Consider the following 22674-nt stretch of genomic DNA (forward strand, 5'->3'; position numbering starts at 1 on the left):
CTGGACTCTGGACTGTAGCTGCTGCGGTTACACCTCCTCTTTATACCAACGAGGGCAGAGGGGGAGGAGGGGGATGAGGGGCAGGAGGGGGAGGGAGGAGGAGGAGGGTGTGAGGAGTAGGGCGCTGAAAAAAATATCACCTGCAGAACAAGAAGGCTGCAGAGACACGCGCTGAACCTGCTTCGTGCAAACCGAAACTTCTCGTCAGACAGGAGTGACATCAGCCTGCGGGCAGCAGGTATTACTACCACTAACTTTTTACTACAAATCAGGTGCAGCGGATTCCCATCAGAGCTGGCAGGGAGACAGAAGTCTGTTGTTTCATCTCTCATGTTTGTTTTTTCTTCTCATATTTCCAGGCAGCAGCTGCTGGTTTCTGTTCGGTTTGCCTGCACAGACATGAACCGTGGAGCTGCAGAGATCAGCCAAAGTCCTGCTCCTGCTGCACGAGCTTAAGTTGAAAAATCGGCACAAACAAACAAACAAACAGACAAGTAAATAAATAAAATGTGCGACATCAAGCGTGATTTTGGCGTCTCTGTAAACTCTCTGCTGAAATGCGACTATAAAATGTGAGTTAATGCAAACTAAAGTCGGGGGGACAGGGGGGCATCATTTCTTGCAGTGTGGAAGGAGTTTTTCCTTTTGGGGGGGGGGGGGGCTCCGCTTTGATTCGCTTTCACCACCGAAGGGGCAATTACAGCGGGGCAATAGAACAAACTGTCAGGCGACAGCAGCAGCCAAACGCTCCTTTTTACTGCCTCCTCACGGTCAGCTAGAGAGCGTTCTCACACACACACACACACACACACACACACACACACACACACACACACACACACACACACACACCCCACTGTAGTTTATAATCCTCAGAGTTTAACACACGGCTGGAGTTACCTGTGTTCTCTAAGAACAAACATCTCAGGTATTCATTTGTTCTGATTCTCGTGGAAACAAACTCTGATCATCCTCCAGCCAACCTCTATGTGACATTCAACGTATTATAACACTGTATTATATTAATATTCTGGCATTTAAAGTGAGCCGAATTTTCTGTCAGCAGCTCCTGTTTGCAGTGGAAACATGGATGCACAGACAACCATCAGCAGATTTCTCTGATAACGAAGAAAATTTTAAAATGTGACGATTTTCAGGCGAGTTCTGCTGCGTCTGTAACTCTTGTCTGTTCTGTACACGAGAGTAACAGCTTTTAATATAATTATGCATCCATTTATCAATTCCTGTAAAGATATTATTGACATATTAGAGCAGATATCACAACACTTATGGTCTGAAATGGCAGAAAAAAAAAAAAATCTAAATATTTTAATAAATAAAAAAAACATTTAAAATGCCAAAACTTTCACTTAACTGTGTTCTAATATAAACATCAAGTTCCTTATAGACGCGACTCAGACATTAGGTTACAGTATATAAATGTACATTTTATTTATTCTGTCATCATATTAAATTACCTTTATTCTTTTTACTACATAGAAACTTTCATGTCTATTTAAAATGACACAGATCATATGACGGCTGGATGGTCTGCATCATTTATTTAAGAGTGAAGTTTAATGAAGTTATGATTTCTGTCAGGCTGACGTCACATACTCATACACACTGTAAACGTGAAGCACGCGGAGGGAAATCTGGTTGATTTCAGGATGAATTCAAAGCTTAAATGTTTGTTCGTTCTTTAGTTTGTTTGATGTCTTTTTTGTTTTGTTTTGGGTTTTTTTATCGGGTGTTTTCCACGTGAAGTTTCGGTCTTCATGTCTCCGTCAGCCACAAACACAAGCGGTGTTGTTGTTGTTGTTGTTTGTGGTGTACACAAAGCCGCACGCGCTGAGGCCACTTCGCTTCATTGTCTGAATCAGTGTTTATGGTCCTCGTGCGGGTTTATATCACATTATTCATCTGTGAGCTTCCTTTTGTCTCGCGCTGCCTGAGGACACACACACACACACACACACACACACACACACACACACACACACTTCTGATACAAACACACTGACAACAGGAGGCTTGTGTGTGTGTGTGTGTGTGTGTGTGTGTGTGTGTGTGTGTGTGTGTGTGAAGCGTGCCTCGTGCCGTGGGTGGGGGGTTAAAGTCAGCCAGCGGAGGCACGCGCTGTCCTCATTACAATCATAATAGGGGGCGAGGTGGGTCGCGAGCGCCAAGAGAAAAAAAAAACCTACAGTTAATCAGCTTAACCCCCCCCACCACCACCACCAGCACACACACACACACACACACCTGGGTTACCTGTTACCTGACTCACCTGAGTCCTCACACACACACACACACACACACACACACACATACACACACACACACCGCAGCCTGCTGTAAACTTAAAGTACCAAATATAAAAGTATCATCTGGATTTTGGGGGCTGATATTGATTGATATTGATATTGATATTAGGAAGTTAGTAACAAGTTCTGTTACATTACTCAAAATATTACTCAGTTTCACGTGAACGTACAAAGTAATCCTCTCAAAAACTACTCAGAGTATTAGTTACTTTTTGATGCTGATTTTAATTTATTATCAATAGCAGACAGTTTCTGTTTCTACTAATCTTCAGTCTGAATTTTTCCCAGCATCCTCTCTGTCCTGCTCAGTGTCGCCTCAACTAACTATGAGCTCAAAAATGTTCAGTTTTCATTAACAGATAGTTGAAAATGCAAACAGGTGATCAATTATTAATACTTTGTAAGATACAAAACATGTTTTTGTTTTCTCATTTTGACTTTTAGTCTTTTTATTCAACAGACGGCTCTGAGGTGCACCTGCTGCCATTTAGAAACTATTGATTGAATATTCATGGATACATTTTTAATTGGTTTAATTCTTGATTAATGGATTAATGATTACTCAGTAACATCTTTACTCCAGACCTGCTGCTGCTGCAGTCTTTAGTCCTGGTTTTCATTGGCTCATCTGTGATCTGATCACCTGATTGGCTGATGAAATGAAGGTGAAAGGTTTGAATATTAAATTCGAATTGTACTCAGAACTCAACTATGATTATAAAAGTAACTAAGTAGATTACATAGTGCAATGAATACTTAAGTTAAAGTGAAAATCTACTCATAAAAGTACAAATACCCCCAAACTACTCAATTACAGTAACTGAGGTATTTATAATTAGTTACTTCCACCCTGAAAAAAATCAAATGTCATGGTCTTCAAACATTTGTGACAAAGATTTGTCAACAACTGAACTGGTGTTTTTGAATAATTATAAATAACTACACATTAAAAAATAAATATAACTGAAAATAACTGAGTTTAAATTAGTTTTATATTTAGTGAAATATGTTCATTTTCTAACAGAAACATATTAATCAATGAGCACGGGGCTCAGGGTCAGTTAGAACACAGTGGTCCAACTGACCCCAATCTTGCAGTGATGATATAATCTTGTGTGCTAGCTTAACAACCCTTATATTAGCATTATTTGTTCAGTTTTCATTTTTAACCAACAATCTAAAGATATAATTGATGTCAGTTTAAATTCACAGTCATTGAAACTTTAGACAGCAGAAGACAAACAGTGAAAACACTGACAGAGTCCTACTGAGCATGTGCAGAAGAAGTGTCATCACTCTAGCTTGTTTCTGAATGGAGGAATTAAACATGTTACTATTGTCCCAGGAGATAAATGTCCCTGGTCTCCCCTAAAAATTTCCACTGAGATGTAGGCTGGTGTAGTAGACATACAAATACTCACATAAAGTACAAGTACTTCATAACTGTACTGCAGTACTCCTCCTCCTCTTCCTCAGTGGGTGAATGAATCTGCTGAGTTTGATAATCATCATCATTTTGAATGAAATGAGCTTCATGTTAATGAAGGGGGGGCATTATCATACAGCTGGGACCCCCAACACACACACACACACACACACACACAGATCGTCCTCTCTCTCCTCTTTAATTGTTCATTCGTGAGGCGTCAGAGAAGTGATCTTGTGTGTTTGAAGTGTTTGATGGAGTTTTAAGAAAGATGACTTAATGTCTTCTGGATGTGACATCATCACCATCTTCATCTTCATCTTCATCATCATCATCAGTGTAATATATAATATTCTAACAGTGACTTGGAGGCAACATTAACTACATTCATATTAGCAGAATGATGAATTATTTTGTGTAGTTCAAACTATTTTTGTCTGTAAAATGAAATGAATGACATTCTGCACTTTATTTTACTGTTTTGGTTTATGGTTTATTGAAACTGAAGATATTATTGTATGATTGTGATTATTATTATTATTATTATTATTATTGTGTATTTTAGGAGGCGGGGTGGACTCAGGCCATCTGATGATTAAATGAATATTATTTTATTGGTGAACTTCCAAACACACAGAGAAGTACTGAAGCATTTGAAGGTACAGAGAGGACACATCATGACTTAGGACAGCTTATATGACTCTGCATTGTCTTTTGTCCACTACAGGAGCATGTTAGAGGACACAGGGGCGTCCAACCAAGAACTTTTGTGTTGTTTGTTTGATCATCAGGACACCGGCATCAACAAACTACAGTTACTGATTACTCAGGAGTTACATGTGAGTATTCAGGTCTACACTGACTGACTGAATCTCACGTCACCGACAACTTCATCTTCTTTTTTCATACAGTACTTTGAAAAGTAGTTTTAAAAAACCAAACCAGATTTCTCCCGACAGCCCGTCTGCTGTAGTTCATCTTCCTCCGGTGTGACGTCACTGGTAGCTTCATCAGCTGATTTAAACCTGAAGTAGCTTCACTGACTCTGCTGTTATAAATCTACTGCACACAGTGAAATAAAGATCACAGCCTGACAACCTGCAGCTGGAGACCATGTGACCTGACGTGCTGCAGCTGTTTCCCTCCTCACATCTGATTGGTTTATAATAATGATCATTGACGGGACGCACGCGCCTCTCCATTACACACACACACACACACACACACACACACACACACACATGAATAATGACAGACTCTGCAGCAACTACCTGCTCACTCAGCACGTGCAGCGTCCGCTCCCTGGAGAGCACGAGGGACGCGTGCACACATCAGCCGCAATATGCACGAATTCGATCTGCGCCATCTGCTCATCGATCTGCGCTCCCTTCGTACCTCCTCTTCCTCCTCCTCCTCCTCCTCTCAGGTCTGCACACAGACAGGAACGCCACGCGCCCCTCTAGGTGGGCAGATGCGCGCGTCCCTAACAAGATGGTTATCGGAGTTTTTATGATGTCACAAAGCGCCTGCCAAAACTGTCCGACACGCGCACATCAGCGTCAGAGTGAAGTTTTAATATCACAGAAACAGCGGAGACTCATCTGGACACGAGTGAGTTTACAACTGATTTGAAAGAAAACATACCTGTTGGTTCATTGATTCAGTTATTAGTTATTAATTTATTCATCTATAAAACACTATTCAGTTTTAAATCATAATTATGAGATTAAAATAAATAATTCAAGTCAAAATTATGAGATAAAGGTTGAAATAATGAGATAAATAGAGATAATTATGACTCACCAAGGAGATATTTTTCTTTATTATGATATAATATCTGTGTTTATTGACTTTCAGCGACTTATTTCCTTGTTCTTATTTATTTTGACTCCTAATAACCTGATATTTTTCTGATCAATCAATCAATCTTAGATCTTTGATCACCATCTGTCCTCCACACGTGCCCAAATGGTGGAGAAGCGGCGGCACGCGAGCTTTTGTTGAGGTGAGAACACACGAGGAGGAGGAGGAGGAGGAGGAGGCTCAGACAGACAAAACTGTGGGAAAGTCTGCTGAGGTGTGAGGTGGAGCTTCATACATGAGGAGGCGTCAAGACTGACACCTGAACAGACATGCGCAGAAGACAGCAGAGGAACAAACGGCTCCTCCTGATGGGGGGGGGGGGGGGGGGGCGACATGACTGTATATAAACATAAACATCACAAACGTTGACGAAGTTACCTTTTTCTATTTTTACCTGTCAGTCATGGCTTGTCTTTGTCCCGCCTCCTCTCACCTGCAGAGAACTTGGAGAAGGTGGAAGCTGATTGGCTGCCAAGAAGCACAGGTCAGAGAGAGACATTTTACTGACGAACAAGACTGATTAACAAACAAGTCAAATAATTTTACAAACCTTTGACACTTCCTAAAAAGACAGATTTAAATAAATTAATACATTTGAGATGAAGAAAAAGTTTGAAATTATGTTTTACTTTATAAAAGTGAAATTTAAGAAAGTTTTACAAGTAAAAAGTCAAATTAGGAGATAAACGTGAAAATTATGATATGACAAGTTAAAATTAGTGAATAGAACATTAAATGTAGGAGATAAAAGTTGAATTAGGAGTTTTGGATGAAACAAATGCATTTGTGTGTGTGTGTGTGTGTGTGTGTGTGTGTGTGAAGGTGCGAGTTTTCAGTCCCTGCAGTCTGCTGCTGAAGTTAGCCTGCTGTTAGCATCTGACAGCTAAACAACCCTGAGCTGCTGGAAGACAAATGGTGGACTCGTAAAACTCCACACTGCATCAGTGTTCCCAGGATCACACCTCCAGAACACAGAACACAGAACACAGAACCGACTGCTGCCTGCTGGGTGGGAATCAAACAAAAATCAAACCAGATTTAGATCTAAAATAAACTTTTGAGCCCGAGCACAGCTGCAACACATGTGAGCTGCAGACAGCAGACAGCAGACACACACACACAAACACACACACACACACACACACACAAATACAGTCAGGATTCATCATCTCAGGTCACATCTGGAACATACAACACAATCAAAACTGAGCAACACAGTCAGCTCACTTAAAGTTCTGACAAACGTAAACTCATTTCAACTTTCAACACCTGCGGTGTCTCTGTGTCCCCCCAAGGGGGCCTGACCCTCAGGTTGAGAACCACTGAGCTGGTGAACATCCAAACAAAGAATCAGCCTGTAGATATTTTTAACCTCCATCTCATCAAATCACAGCTGATGTTTTCACTTCACTGATTTTATTCACAAAAACATTTGTGTGAAATATTTTTTTAAAAGATGCTTTTCCATCCAAAGTTGTTTAATGTCCAAATATGAAACATGAGTGTGTATTTAATGTATTTAAAGCATTTAAAATATTTAAAGTATTTAAATTATTTAAAGTATTTAATGTATTTAAAGTATTTAAAGTATTTAATATGGTTATTAATGAAGGATCAGTCTGACTGATGATGAATTATGATCCTGATGTCTGAGGATAAACTCGATGTGTTTCCTCTCCTCTACAAGCAGCTCAAAAACTACTTGAGTAAATGTACTTAGTTACATTTCACCCCTTCAGCTCTTTACATATATTATTAGATAAAACTCTGAGAGTCATTTGTGCATTTGGTTTTTGTTTTTCTTCTGTTTTGTTTTGTTTTTTGTCACAGAGGCTCCTCCTCCTCTTCTTCCTCTTCCTCCTTCCTTGGGTTACAGGTAGGTGTTAGCCCCGCCCCCTCTCACCCGTTGTTCACACGCTGCCATCATTAACATGACTGAAAAGGCGCGAAGGACGTGCACATTCACGAGCCTGTATTAACATCTGCACACACAGATTAACATCTGGAATATCAAGAGTCGGTGCAGACACTGGCTTTCATGTCTTAATCTTGAAGATGAGGCTCCACAGAAGCTCCTCAAGGCCTCAGTTAGTGTGTGGATCCCAGCTGGAAACCGTCCTGAGCTGCTCTCCTTCTCTTTGGTCCCTGCAGGGTTTCAGATCTTTGGATCTGGATGAGGCACTTTGAGAGGCCTTTAAATCTGTTTGCTTTAAACCGCATCAGTCCACAGCCCTGACTGAACAAGAAGCAGAGAAGTCACCGCTTCAGTTAATGTCCAGAGAGCAGAGTCGTCTCTGTTTGGTTTCCAAAATACAGTTTATGAGGCTATAAGCTGCTTTTATTGTCTTTCATTTATTTCCAATAAAGACTTTGGCAGGACTGTGTGTTTTTTCACTTTATGTGAAGGTGGAGCTGGTAAACAGTTTTGTGCGCTGAACACTGAAATGTTGTTCTATTTTTATACATTTTACCAGGATGTCTTAATGGGACTCTTATATGCTTCATCTTTGTCCTACTTTACCACCAGAGGGACATTTGAGCAGGTCAGCTGCCTCTTATGGTGCAACCTGGGGGCAAAAATGAACCCACACCCGACATGTCCCCCTGACAGTCTGTGCACATCAGAACTACAAGGTATGAAGGTGAGCCTCCAGACAGGAAGTCACACTCTAAACACCGCCTTCAGTCAAGACTGAGGACGGTCTCAGATTTTTCTCTTAAAACTAGATGGAAACAATCAGAGTTTAGAAAACAAAAACAACCCAAAGTCTCGTGGCCCTTCATGTCAGGAGCAACAGAATCATGTGAACAGGAGGAGAGCATCTTTTCTGATAAAATGGAGGCATCCTGCATTTAGGAATCTGCAGACGATCAGCAGGCGTCCAGATGATTGACGATTGATGATTGACTCAGTTCGCCTGCTGGTCAAACATCCTCAGTGTCCTGATAGTAATGGACAGGATCTCGAGGTGTAGTCATGGGGGGGGGGGGGGGGGGGGGCAGTTTGGTGGCCTGAGGCTTTTTGGTTCTGATGCATCATCGGTGTGTGACCTCCGGCGCTCACTGCATCGGTTCACAACCAGTGTGAAGCAGCTGAGACGAGGATCGGCACCTCTAAATCTGAGGCTGTGGTTCTCAGCAGGAAACTGATGGACTGTCTACTCAGGACTTAAGTCCTTACCACAGGTGAGGGGGGGTCAAGTATCTCGGGGTCTTGTTCTGGAATGAGGGGATGATGGAGCGTGAGATGGACTGGAGCAGCGGGAGCGGTGTTACCTTCACTTTACCACACTGGTCTGACAAAAAGAGAACTGAGCCAGAAGGCAAATCTTTGTTCCTACTCACCTGTGGCCATGAAGGGGTCATGATTGATTGATTGATTATGAAATAGAGCAACTGGGTTAATGAATAAGGTTTCAACAGAGTGAGATTTTCTCCGTATCCATCATCATGGTTTCACAGTATTACACATTTATTATTAAAAATCACAATAAATTAATGAATCAAAACGGAAGTTTTTTTTCAGTAGATGCTGTTGTTTTTTTCTTACTCGAGCCACAATTATGAAATACATCGTAAAAATTCAGACTCACTGGGTCAAAAAAAGGCTGCTGATTTCCAGTCAGCCATCATGGTATATTACAAAAATGCTATTATGTGTTATAATGATCGAACATTACCATAGATGAGCAAATACCATAAAATCAGTAAACTGCTGCAACAATAAAGAGGAAGGGATTCATCAAATGTGAGACTTAGTAATAATAACTGATTATAATAATAATTAATTGACAAAATTGAAAAAGCATCTCATAAATTCAGATAAATTCATATCATTTAGAGGATTTTTTTTTGTTCCTAACCTCTTGGAGTCTTTGTTGTTGTCTTGGCAGAGGTGTGTTTCCATGTTGGCAAACTTGACGTCGGTGTGGTAAAGATCCAGAGCCGCTGGTGGAGGTGAGAAAAACCCTCCTGCTGATCTTCTCTGTATGGAACTCAGGACTTTAGTGCCAACAGCAGATTCCTCACTTCCCACCAAACCCTTGTTTCCATTCCAGGCTGGAGAAGTCGGGCGAGATCCTGGCGATTAAGAGGTGTTAATGTCCCGACACCGTCAGAGGATTTAGAGATGGGTGGTGGTGAAGCACAAAAGCAACAAGGAGGAGAAAAAGAAAAAAACAGATGTACAGGTTCAAGGCACCGCAGGGCTTCTGCTTTAAATCCAAGAATGTGAAAGATCCCTGTGGTTTGGTCGGGTTTCAGCTTTTGTTTTCCTGTGTATCACACTGAACACATACAGGAGGACGTCTACCTGATGTTCCTCATTAACCTCATTATGTTCTTTATCATCTGCAGCCTGGAGACAAAAACATGAGGACGAAAACATCAACCGTTCTTCTCTTCTCCAGACATAAGATCAAGTAATGCTCAAATTTAAATATAGAGCCTGTAATTTAAAAGTGTGACACAAAGTTCAAGTACTCAGTTACTCAAAGAAATTAGAGTAAATGCATCCTTTAAAGTTGTAAAAAGCTGCCTATGTCTGACTTTTGGTCCAATATAAATGTAAGAAACTGAACATATTGGTCAGTTGTTATGCCTCTAATAAGAAATTATTCTTACAGCTTGTCCATCCATCAAAGGGATAAAATGATGACTTCACTGTGACATCAGAACGTTCTGCAGTAACACTTGAAGCTTGTAGCTGCAGCTTCCACTGAGACATGCAGCTCCAACCTCTAAATAGGTATTCTCACACACACACACACACACACACACACACACACACACACACACACACACACACACACACACACATTCTGCTGTAGGGGAAAAAACACCCTGCTTTGTTTGCATTTCTGTAAACTAATCAGAGTCATCTTGGACGGAGTGAAGCCCGGGATGCAGTGACGGTGCTGCTGCAAAATAGTGTTGATGGGAAACTTGTTTTGGTGGAAGATTTACACATTGGGAGGTGAGCTCTGATATTAAAATGATTACATCACTACAAAAGAAAAGCTGACAGCTGTTAGCTTGTTTACGTTCATACTGTAGTGTCCCAGGCGCTAATTTTCAGTGTGTAGGTTGCAGCTTGGAGATTGATCTTGTTTCCCAGGGACTCTGAAAATGCAGATAGCAGATGCTACGATGGTGCTTGTGACTGAGATCTGTAGCGTGCAACCTGTGAGTCAGACTGATGAGTAGACAACACCTAGTATATATTATTCAGAATATCAGCTTTTGTTAGTTGATGCCCAGGATGCTCAGTTAGAGCACCATTACACTATTCTCCGCATCTTAAAGAAAACTGAGACTATACTGTACAAAAACACCTTAATAAAAACTTAACAAATCTCCACTACATTCATCAGTTGTGATGGCATTGCAGCAGGTGCTTCACCATCTGTGGCCTGGTGGAAATCTGCACTCTGCTGAGTGACCTCTGCTAGATGAACATTATCTGATATTTGGATGTAAAACTCTTGATTCCAAAAAAGCTGGGACACTGAAACAAAACAGATCTGAAGCAACACATCTCAAAAAAGTTGTGACGGGGTGAAAAGATGACTGAAAAGAGAAAGTTGTGGGACGCTCCAAAAACACCTGTTTGGAACGTTCCAAAAGTAAACAGGTTAGATCAGAAACAGGTGACAGCATCATGACTGGGAATGAAAGTCTCATTCAGTGGCTCAACACTCAGTTTAGGAAGACTTAATAAAAGTTGCCAGTAAACTGTTTGCATTCTGGTTTTATTTACATTTTAAGTGTCCCAACATTTTCTGGACTCGGGGTTGTAGTGTGTCCTCGACTGAACAGCAGTCGGTTTGAATGAAAAAACATTTGGGCTGGTTTTCATCCTGAATGAGTGGAAATTCAGTATAAAAGTGGGAAACTCACTGCTTGTAAACAGAGGGAAAAACTGAGGCAACGTGATGCAATAAAAACAATTAAAGTGATTTATAGAAGTGGAAATTTAAAGGCCAGCTATACTGCTGAGAAAATATTTCCACTGTTTGATGCTTTGACAGGAGGAACAGTCGAGTCAAAAAATGACAACTTCACAAGAATGTGAATAAAAACACTTGTGGGTTGTGGATCAGGAAGCTGCGTCCAAAAATCATTTAATAAGTGATATAATTATCAATGAAATATTCACCACACTGTGTTGATTTGTTTCCTTTATTGAAGACGTTGATGGCGAGTTCACATCAACAGGAGTCACAGAACAGGAAGCAGAAGGACAGCTGAGCCTCAGACTCTCTGTCCTCCACTGAGGGACATACAGGGAGGAGACAGCAGACAGTTAGAGGGACAACTGAGGGATTTTTCATCCTGGATCTTATTCTGCCATGATTTTGTGTCTCAGTCACTAATGAGAGCAACAGTTCTTGAAACTGTCTTAAAAATACCCGTTTCACCACCAACAGCTTCTTGTTTAGCCTCAGACATTATATACATATATATGTATGTACCAGGGACTGTAATGATTCATTAACTATTGATTAATCGGTTATCAAGAACGTGATCGCTCATGTCAAATTTAATTGATCCCCTGATTTGGTTCTAGATAAAAACCCGTGGAATATAAAAAGGTTCCTGGTAGAAACCCCAGTTGGATTTCTGTATCAAAACAGCGACAGACTGCGCTGTTTTTTACGAGCTGTCGTCTGTCCTACTTTGCTGATAATCTGGACCATCAGGACATTCACACCAGGAGAGACTGGAGAGAGCTGCAGACTTGTTTAGGACTTAAAACTCAAAGTTTAGGACTCCAGACTTAACTTGCAAAACAAAAGAACAGGTTCCACATAAAGGTTCCAATCAGGAAACACTGCAGCCTGTTTTATTAAATGTCTTTCTCAATAATGGACCAAATTCAAGAATTAAGACACAAAAACATGGAAAAACACAGTCCAGGTTAAAAATACCAAAGTTAGACTTAAAAAGAATTCAGTGTGATGTCTGTTCCATGACGCTGTCAGCAGGTATAAATATTAAATGTTGTATGTTTGTGGCACTTGTGTTCTTAGACATAGGTCTCCTTATTACCATGAACACACACCGACTCAATCCTACACACACACTGTCCTGCTGCCACAAATACTCACTACAGCACCAAAGGTGGACTAACCCGCCGCTGAAAATAGTCCCCAAAAAAAATGCACTTTCTCAATGCATTTCCTCCTGCTTGTCTGATAAAAAGTAAAACTGTTATATATTTGTGAGATCTTTTTTTTCTTCAGAGGGAACCAGTGAGTTCAAAGCTGAGAGCCACAGACAGGAAGTCAGAAAGTACGCACATGGTTGGTTTGGGTCTGTTTTTTTTATGGGATTTGTTGACAGTAAGAAAACAAGAATAACAGCAGACTGACCCTTTAACTAAATGAAAGACATTCACAGGACGACAGAAACTGGATCTGAAGTTTTAATTCGTCTTCTCTCCAGTGTCGGCTCAGCTGCCGTTCCAGTCTTTATCGTGGCCACAAGTCGAAGCGTTCGTTCGTCTCCGCCGCCGCTGGACACTTGGACAGCTGGACAGACTCAATAAACTCTTGCGTATGCTATTTATTATTTATTTGTATTTTTTATAAACGATATTTGTTATTTCACATCATCTCCAGCAGCCTGTCAGCAGTCTGACACACAGAGGAACAGAAATAAAATAAAATACACATTCTGGACAGAGCACGGCTGATCTCAGGTCAGATCCTGTGAGCGGTGGGGCCGACCAGAGCTGAAGTGGCGATAGCAGCGCTGGTCTCAGATCTGCCTCCGACTGCCAACAACAAGAGTCTGACCTGACCTGGATCCTCTTTCATTTTTTTCTTTTTTTTTTCAATTTTAACCAATCAGCAGCTTGAGACGCATCAGGTGACGCCAAGATGACCAAAGGAGGGGGCCACCGACGCCCCATCTTCAAAGAAAAGAGGAAGTGCCTCTCACATTGGTGCAGAGGCCGGCCAATGTTCCAGCACCGCAGACCCGCCCACTGAGACGTGATTGGTTGGGACGCTCAGCTGCAGTACGCAGGTATCCCCCACCCTACCCCTCCGTCCTCTGGCCCCTCTCCTCACCTCGACGCAGATGGAGAGCCAGGCTGCGATTTGGGGAAGTGTGAGAGGGGGTAGGGCTCACTGCTGCTTGGAGCGCCAGAACCTTGATGCGATGGAACCGAGAGAGAGTCCCTGTTTCTTCTGCTGTGAGAGCTCGGCCAGACGCTGCTCCTCCTCCTGACGGATGGACAGACAGACGATCAGACCAATCAAATCAAATACAAAGAGACCAAACTGGGTGCGTTTGATTTCTTCTCTCACCTGTGCCAGCTGAGCCTGTCTGCGTTTGAAGGCCTCGATGGGGTCATCCTCCAGAGCGTAGTTCTCCAACACTGAACGGACGTCGTCCACGCCGCTCAGAGCGATCGCTGACAGAGAGCAGGAGGTCAAACAGTTTCAAATCATCCTCAACCATTTGCAGAGAGTGATATTAGTCTTATATAACGGTGGTTTCTCATCAGAAAAGTCTGTCTGACAGAAAGGTAAAGTGGTGAAAATATTTGAAATGTAGCGTACATTTAAGCTGGTATCGATTTTTTTTAGGTGTCTATAAAACATGTTGCTGCTGACCCTATACACACTTCCTGCACAGGTTCTCCTGCTGCTTCTCCAAACCGTCAACCTCCATCTACTGCAGGTAAAACACTGACTGTGGTCATAGAACCACACTGCAGATCATAAAATAATCTGAACTGTCCCTTTAAGAACAGAATAAAAGAAAAATAAGAACATTTTACATCTGATTCACGTTGGCAGACTTGATCTGACTAGTTCTGAAGAAGGATTTCATGCTGGACCGCTTGTTAAGAAGTAGTCTGAACACTTTTCACACCCTCTGATACCACAAACGGTTGGTTTTACTTCTCTTTTATTACCAATACTGAACCGTCATAAATTAAACAAAGTCTAAAATGTTAGTTTGGGAGCTTTAAAGGAGCTGCTTCACACTCTGAGACGGAAAATCTTCAACTCAAACACCAAAATAAAATAAAATGCACCAACTAACAGAGACAAAGGAACAGGAGCAGATTCAGAGGTGCAACATGAGACTCACTCTTCAGGAAGTTTGCGAGGTCGTAGAGTGTTCGGTCGTCCGAGTTCCCGTCCCATTTCTTCAGAGCCATTCCGTTAAAGGGCTGCAGGCTGAACGCCTCCCGCTTACAGTCCACCACGATCACCTTACTGGTGTCCCGGTTCAGACACGACACATCCTGAGTAGGCAAGACACGGAGACAGAGACGAGTCCACGTGTTAAAACTCCACCATGACAAGGATTCAGAGATGATAAGGATTTATTGTGATTTTACTACAGATAAATATGAAACTCACAGACAGATGAAATAAAAGACACTTTGTGTTTGTTAGCTGCTGTTTAAATCATCGCTGGCCCCCATCTTCCACCCAAACATAAGCTGAAGGACCCTGTTGACCTTCTTAAGGCATCATCAAATACACAACTTTATTATGATCTTAATGATCCTTAACATTCAAATTAAAAGCCACAAAACACACAGACACACACACTTTCTCTGGTAGTTCCAGCTGGTGACTATCAGTGTGTGTGTGAGACAGATGGAGAGGGACGCTGCTCGTTGTCTCTATCACCAGGCTCATCTGGTGCCCAGGACCCCCCCCCCCCCAACAAAAACCTGCTGCTGAGGCACTCGTGTGTGTGTGTGTGTGTAACCCCAGAGGACACATTCGTCCATCCTCCTCACAACCAATAAATAAAAGGCATCTGTCTTCCTGTGGTATGACAGAAGTGGACAGAGCCTCAGGGTTGGAGAAGTGAAGCCGATAATGTCCAGCAGGGGGCGACTCCACTGGTTCCAGAAAGCAGTCTGATTGTATGTAGGCTTATGAGAAAATGAGACTAGCTCTCACTCCATTTATCACCTCAGTAAACTGCTTCCTAACCAGTTCACTGGAACATTTTGGTCATATAAAAACATCTCGTTCTACTAAAACTAGTTGGTTCTTAATTTTTAGATTAAGCACTTTTTTTTAAAACGTGGGATCAGACGGGAATGACACAACTTTTCTTCTCTAAGCGAGGAAACAGAATCTTCCCCACGTGTCGCAGTTTTTGCAGCGAGACTCATCTTTTTCCATCTGTTTTCTGCAGAGAGAGAGAGAGTGAGCGAGCGCTCATATGGGCCGACAGCTGCGTGATATTCTCAACATGATGAAACATTTGACCGTGTGCTGTCTGTTGTAGCTGACTAATGTATGTTAACTTATGGTTATATGACCTGAAACAAGACACGATTTCAGCGAGCCGTGCATGTGCACATCATAGATGTGCTCCAGTATTTACAAAACTCTACACCTCTGGTTTTGAGTCGCTTAGCCAATATCCTCCTCAACCAACACGTTTTATGAGCTTAATTTCAAGAAAAAGTCAACTGGCCTCATTTATAAATGTGTGTGGTGGTGAATTTAGACACCTTAAACCTTAAACCAAACTCCTTTCACAAAATCAGTAATTTTACCTGACAGAGCATGAGAGCTGCTGGTCTGTTAGCTTGTCTGTGTGATTGTGTGACTTCAGTGTTTAAAGGATTAGTTCAGATTCACTGTAGTCACACAATAACACAAACAAACCAGTCAATCAAATCAGCAGTAGACCAGTAACCCCTGTGTTCTACGAGGTAAAATCACTGATTTTGTCAGTGGAGTTTGATTGGTTTACAGAGAGGGATATTTGTCTTATACAACGGTGGTTTCCTGTCAGAAAAGTGTGTCTGACAGAAAGATAAAGAGATAAAAATATAATGTACAGAGCTTAGATTCCTGCACCAGTACTCCTGCTGCCTCTCCAACACGGGGGCGTGTCGAACCTCCATCTACTGTAGGTAACACACGGACCATGAGTACATCATGTGTACGCTCTGGTACTTCAACAGCACTGCACCTCTGCTTTAAAGCCAGTTAAACAAACTTAACATCCCAGTTACTGTCACAGTTAACATGAAAACACCTTGCACCTTGCTAACAAAGCTAGCTAGCACTAGCTCCTCAGTTATCGTCTGCTATGCTAGCGGTACCTGGCCCCACTTGGCTGTTAGTCCGTGTTAACCATCGACTGTCCACCCCTCGCTCCATACTCTCATCCAAATATGGTCACTTCTGGCTCCAAAAAACCAAGATGGCGACGGCTACAATGCTAAACCTTAAGTATTAAATAGTCCACAAACCAACAAGTGGCATGAACGTCTTTACCAGATAATTAAGGACAGGAAAATAAAACAGAAAAAAATAATTATCTTGTACATCACAAGTGTTTTTTTCTGACTTATATCCTTATGTTCACAGGCCGATACATTATACTGTTATTGGATATTTTTTAAATCAACAGTGGTCGTGAAAGACTTTTAAAAACACTTTTAAGGGCCTTAATTGCCACTAAATGATTTGTCAACATTTTTTGGGATTATTTTGGGGGCTTTTTAGCCTTTATTTGACAGCTTGTAGCTTGTAGATAGACCCTGAATGGGGGGGGGGGGGGATCAAACCCACAGCCACCGGTGAGGACTCAGCCTCTGCACGTGAAGTATGGTCACAACAACTGAGCCACTGGCGCACACATCGATCAACATTTCATACTTTTTAAAACCCTGTGGCAGCGTGGGACCCAGATTTTGTCACCTGAGGTGTTACATACACACATATTTTCTGGTGTTGACGATGACAAGAGTCAAACTCTCCAGAAAAACAGATTTTTATCACAAGTACATCCAGGCAGCTCTCAGTGTCTGAGGCCTCTATAACTTCTGTCTAAAGACGTTTGTTTCAGTAGTTGTTGGTTAACTGTCCTGCTGTCACTCACACACACACACACACACACACACACACACACACACACACACACACACACACACACACACACACACACACACACACACACACACAGTCCCAACAACATCCATGGAGACACACTCCTCTCTCTGTTCTTTGTATGAAAATGCTGCTCATCAAATCTGCTCTGTGATGTTATTGGCAGGAGCCATCTGTGGCGCCGGGCTCTGTTTGGAGATTAGAAATAGAAATGACATCTACTGCTGTGAAGAGCAGACGCTGCATCAATGACCAGCAGAGACGTCACAGCGTTTCAGTTTCACTGCAGCTCAAAACACTAAATAATCTGATTTTATATCATCAACAGAAAGGACATTTTACTTATTTTACTTTTAACCAAATACTTATGGTTCTTGTTTTTAATGGTCTGAGACTTTTCTCTGAGTAATCAGCACAGTATAATTTTACTTCGTCTACATCGATGTATGTCAAATACTTAAGATCATATTTGTTTTGTTAGTTTATCAAAATACATTAAGATAACATATCTTTGTCTGAAGAGGCTGCAGGTGTATGTGTTGGGGGGAAGATCGGAGAGCACAGACCTCCTCCAAAGATAATGATCCAATGGTAGCGAGGTTGGTACTTTTATCAGTACAGCCCAATCTGCATGGGTATTATTGAATATCGTGCTCTATTTCAGTACTTTAGAGCTCATCTTAGGTCACATTATTTCTGTTTAACTACATGTTTGTGTAGCAGTGGCGAGACAAAAGCCGTCACAAACTGTCAGAACTCAGAAGACTGTCACAGACTATCACAGACTGTCACAGACTATCACAGACTGTCACAGACTGTCACAGACTATCACAGACTGTCACAGGCTGTCACAGACTTTCACAGACTGTCACAGGCTGTCACAGACTATCACAGACTGCCACAGACTGCCACAGACTGTCACAGACTGTCACAGACTATCACAGACTGCCACAGACTGTCACAGGCTGTCACAGGCTGTCACAGACTGCCACAGACTGCCACAGGCTGTCACAGGCTGCCACAGACTGCCACAGACTGCCACAGACTGTCACAGACTGTCACAGACTATCACAGACTATCACAGTTGGGAGGGACTTTATTTTGTGTGAGTGTAAAATGTTAAATGTAAAAATTAGTCCTGATTTCCAGGTACTGGTACTGATATTGGTATCAGATCAAATATGAAGGGTACCCAGCCCTAATTCTACGATATGCAAATCAGCGCATGCGACTTCTTCATGTGTCTTGATATTTTTCAATCAGGGCTGAAATGCTGAAACAGTTTCATGATAAAATTCCTGATAATTAGTATTAAGGATGTCACCATTTTAGAAATACTGCAGTCGATACCATTACTAGCACATTTCCACAATTCGATACCGCAGTAAAAGACGAAGACGAGAATAGAATTCAGTCACAGTTGTTTTTCTTTGCCACCTGAAATAAACTCTTCTCAGCTTCAGGACCAAAGGCTGAGGGGAGATTGCTGATACCAGTGCAGTGCAGTTTTTTTTCCCGTCTATTAATACTGAAAGTCCACAGAGCCACAGAGAGAGCCGACATGACGACAGCACTGATGATCCTCACATTTTAGTTACTGTTCATGTGACGCATCTCTCTTCAAGGTACATTCACCCCCCAGTATAGGACTGATACCAACCCCGAGCATCAGATCAGCCCTGTTTCACTGCAGCACACGGGTTTGTGCACAGGTTTGTGTATGTGTGACAAATTCAGTTTAACTTGCCGTAGACACCAGTGAAAAATAATGAACGTATCCTCCATGTAACTGGGATCAGCTCCAAAATTTACTGTGTTCTTTTTTGAAAATCAAGCGAGTAGTTTTTCTGTAATTCTGCTGAGAAGACAAACTGAAGTGAAAACAAATCCTTTCTGGCAGAGGTAATAAATATCTTCTGTTATACAAACTAAACATGAGGGCGACGGGGGAAGTGGGCGTTATGATGATGTTGAGAAACACAGAAAGCCACTCAGTCTCCATTAACCTCCTGTCAGTGGACCCTGAGAGGATAGCAGGCTGCAATAAAAACAAAGTTTAAGGAAGACAGTTAATCCAACTGTTGTGTTGTGTTTCTTATCCCGGCAACAGCCTATAAACAATAAGACGTCTGATCCATTTCAGGCCTGCAGCTGACGCTCAGATGCAGGCCAGTGAACAATAGCTGCATGTTGGTCAGGTTTATAAGAGGCTGATGAAGGGTCAACACAGGGACTAATGAGGAATTAATGATATTTATGATTATTACTACACTTCTGAAACAACGTCAGACAGCAGAAAATCAAGCAGCTGGTAGACAGAACGTCCACACCGCTCGATGGACGGAAAATAAACCTTGACTGTTGACAGATCACACGCTGCTCGACCCTGGAGAAGAATTAAAACCGTGTTTGTGAACTTTAGAACTTTATGTTGAATCTTTATTGAGAATGAAGCACAGATCATGACCAAGAACGAGGAAACAAATGACTATGTTTCTCCTGAGGTCGGCCATGTCGGTACATCTTCTCTGGAAAATACCATTTATTACAGGAGAGTGGAAGTCCCACAGTTAATATAATGAATAACTGGTTTGGATGAAAGTCAAAAAGCTTCTTTTATTACGTGAACAGTGATCATTTTAAAGCGTGTTACAGTCTTCTGCCTGTAAGAAAATGATGATCCAGAAACATCATTTATGGACCAAATTCACTGACTGAAAGTCTGTATTTTTAAAACGGACGCTGTGTGTTCTTGTCTTCATTAAATACAACTTTTGATGAACTCTTCTGTGAAGTGTGATGCCAGTGGTCAAATTGCATTATGGGTAATAATAATAATAATAATAGGAGCCAGGGTTTGATGATGTCTCTGGTTCTGCTGTATCGATTGTCCATCGTGAGACAGACAGCGTTGTAGGAGCGACACGATTAATCACTGTAGAACTCTTAATTACTTCTGTTTAGGGCTGCAGCTCAGCGTCGATTAATCTGCCTGTTATCTTATTGATTAATCGACTGGTTGTTTAGTTCACAAAATGCTGAAAAACATTTAGTGTTTTCCCAAAACCTGACATGAATGTCTGGTTTTGTCCACGATGAATTATGTGCACTGAAGTGGATCTGACAGGATCTGGATTATAGACGGCTGAAAATGCACATTCACAAACGCGATAAAAACAACATTTTTTAATTACATGGGACATTAAGTAACTTTCTCTGGACATATGCAGAGTTTATGACTCTCCCTCAGCATATGGAGCATTAATTACTCTCTCTTAGCATCTGTTGCATCGGGCCGTGTCTTGGCGTTATGGAGATGAGATGATAAGTGTGTCTTCTTTCTGGGAAGTAGGTTAACCAGCTCCTTACAACCTCCAGACTGTTCGTCAATAACACACAGAGATGACAGTTGGACGGAGACAGAAGGAGGGGGGGGGGGTCATGAAGGAGAGAGTAAGAAGAAATGGAGCAAAGGAAATTACAGAGGAGGAAAGGAAAGGAGGGCAGGGGTGAAGGAGGGTGAATGGGAGGTGAGATAAGAGGAAGAGGGGAGAGAGGGAGGCAGAAGTTTAATGAGGCCTGAGAGGGAGACAGAGAGGGGAGGAGGAGGAGGAGGAGGAGGAGGAGGAGGAGGAGGAGGAGGAGGAGGAGGTGGGGGGGGAGGAGGAGGAGGGGGAGGAGGAGGAGGAGGAGGAGGAGGAGGAGGAGGAGGAGGGGGTCTATTGTGGTGAGGAGGAGGAAGACAAATCAATGAGCAGAAGGCAGACACAGGGGGTAACAGACGTTTGTGTTCAGGTGTTTCATCAAGATACAACTTGTTGTCTGGATTTCATCGATAAAGTTTTCTTTTTGAAACCTTTATCTAATTTCTTTAAGCAACTAAAACAAAAACAATTCTTGAGCCTGAAAACACGATTTAACAATAAAGAAGTTTTAGTAATAAACTCCATTTCAGATGTTACAAGATTTTGAGTTTGGAGGAGGAATTTATCAAATATATTATCATTTCAAATTCAAACATATTCCAAACCTTGAAAACTGAAATAATGGTTAAAATTCTCTAAACTTTGTGAAAACCCTGTCAGATGTTCTGATGTTTTCACGTGGCAGTTGCAACAGAAACTCAGTTAAACTATGCGTACTCTTCCTTTAGTCACTGAGGATGAAGTGGAAAAATGCTGACGGTCTTTGAGTTTGAGTCGTGAGTGAAAACACACACACTGTACCTTCACATGGTGTCCCTCCATGTAGTGAGTTGCGTCTCTGAAGAGTCGATACATGACGAAGCCCTGAGGATCGATGCTGTCGATCAGAGGATATGCCGTCTGGACACACAGCAACAAACAAAAACAAAATGATCATCAGAATCAGCTGGAAAAACTGCAAAACTAAATCAATGAAACCACCTTCACAGTTAAAATTCAGGAGATAAAACCACCTTCTTCTTCTGCAGGTTCCCTCCACAGAGCAACAATATTTTGTCAGATGATGTGTCACAGCGCCACCTACCACCTCAAAGTGAAAACAGCAGTTGACAAGATATGTCATCATCGGTGGGGAAAGAGTTAAAACGTCTTGTTCTCTATTAAAAATCTGTTTTTTCTCTTTCCTTTTGAACACATCATCATCATCATCATCATGAGGCTCTGGGAAATTTTCACACAACATATAGACAATAGTAACTAAAGAGTAAGTCAAGTTTGGACTGCAGGGGGAAAACCTCCCTCACTGTTTGTGTGTCTGTTTGTGTGTTTTTGGCCTTCACTTCAGACACAAACAGATCAGTGATCAGCTGAATGTCGAAGGACATGTAAACAACAACTAACTCCAAATATTTATTACAAACAGTTCAGTGCCTCAGAAGGCTGTTTGGTGTTTGTTTACATTTGACAGTGAATAAATATATAAATTGATATTTTCAGCCAAGGTTTTGCTACAGTTCAGGTTACTTTATATTTTATCATCATTTATCATTTTAATTATTATATTATCTTTATTTTCCTGGTATTCCTCACCTTGTTCTTTGATTTTATTGTTTCTAATGGCATGTTTTCTCCTTAATTGTTGTTTATTTATTGATTCTAACATTACTTTCATCATGTTCTCAATTAATTGATTGTTAATCCATCAGTGATTCAATCTGTAAATGGTGAAAAATACAGATCAG

At 41.6% G+C, this 22674-nt stretch overlaps 1 protein-coding gene across 1 annotated transcript in view; it reads right to left on the minus strand.

Annotated features, from left to right (window-relative positions):
• Window positions 1-12921: 12921 nt before the first annotated feature.
• timm50 (translocase of inner mitochondrial membrane 50 homolog (S. cerevisiae)) overlaps window positions 12922-22674 on the minus strand; it is a 51427-nt gene continuing 41674 nt past the window's right edge. Inside the window, exons 8-11 of the mRNA XM_084716890.1 lie at window positions 21734-21832; window positions 14725-14881; window positions 13932-14038; window positions 12922-13847 (exon numbers count right to left, since the gene is read on the minus strand). Coding sequence (XP_084573016.1) covers window positions 13749-13847; window positions 13932-14038; window positions 14725-14881; window positions 21734-21832 — 462 coding nt within the window. The 3' untranslated portion in view covers window positions 12922-13748. The remainder of the gene's footprint in view (window positions 13848-13931; window positions 14039-14724; window positions 14882-21733; window positions 21833-22674) is intronic.

The sequence above is a fragment of the Lutjanus erythropterus genome, chromosome 4 (genome assembly GCF_056507025.1).
Source record: "Lutjanus erythropterus isolate fLutEry1 chromosome 4, fLutEry1.hap2, whole genome shotgun sequence".
NCBI classification, from domain to species: domain Eukaryota; kingdom Metazoa; phylum Chordata; class Actinopteri; order Lutjaniformes; family Lutjanidae; genus Lutjanus; species Lutjanus erythropterus.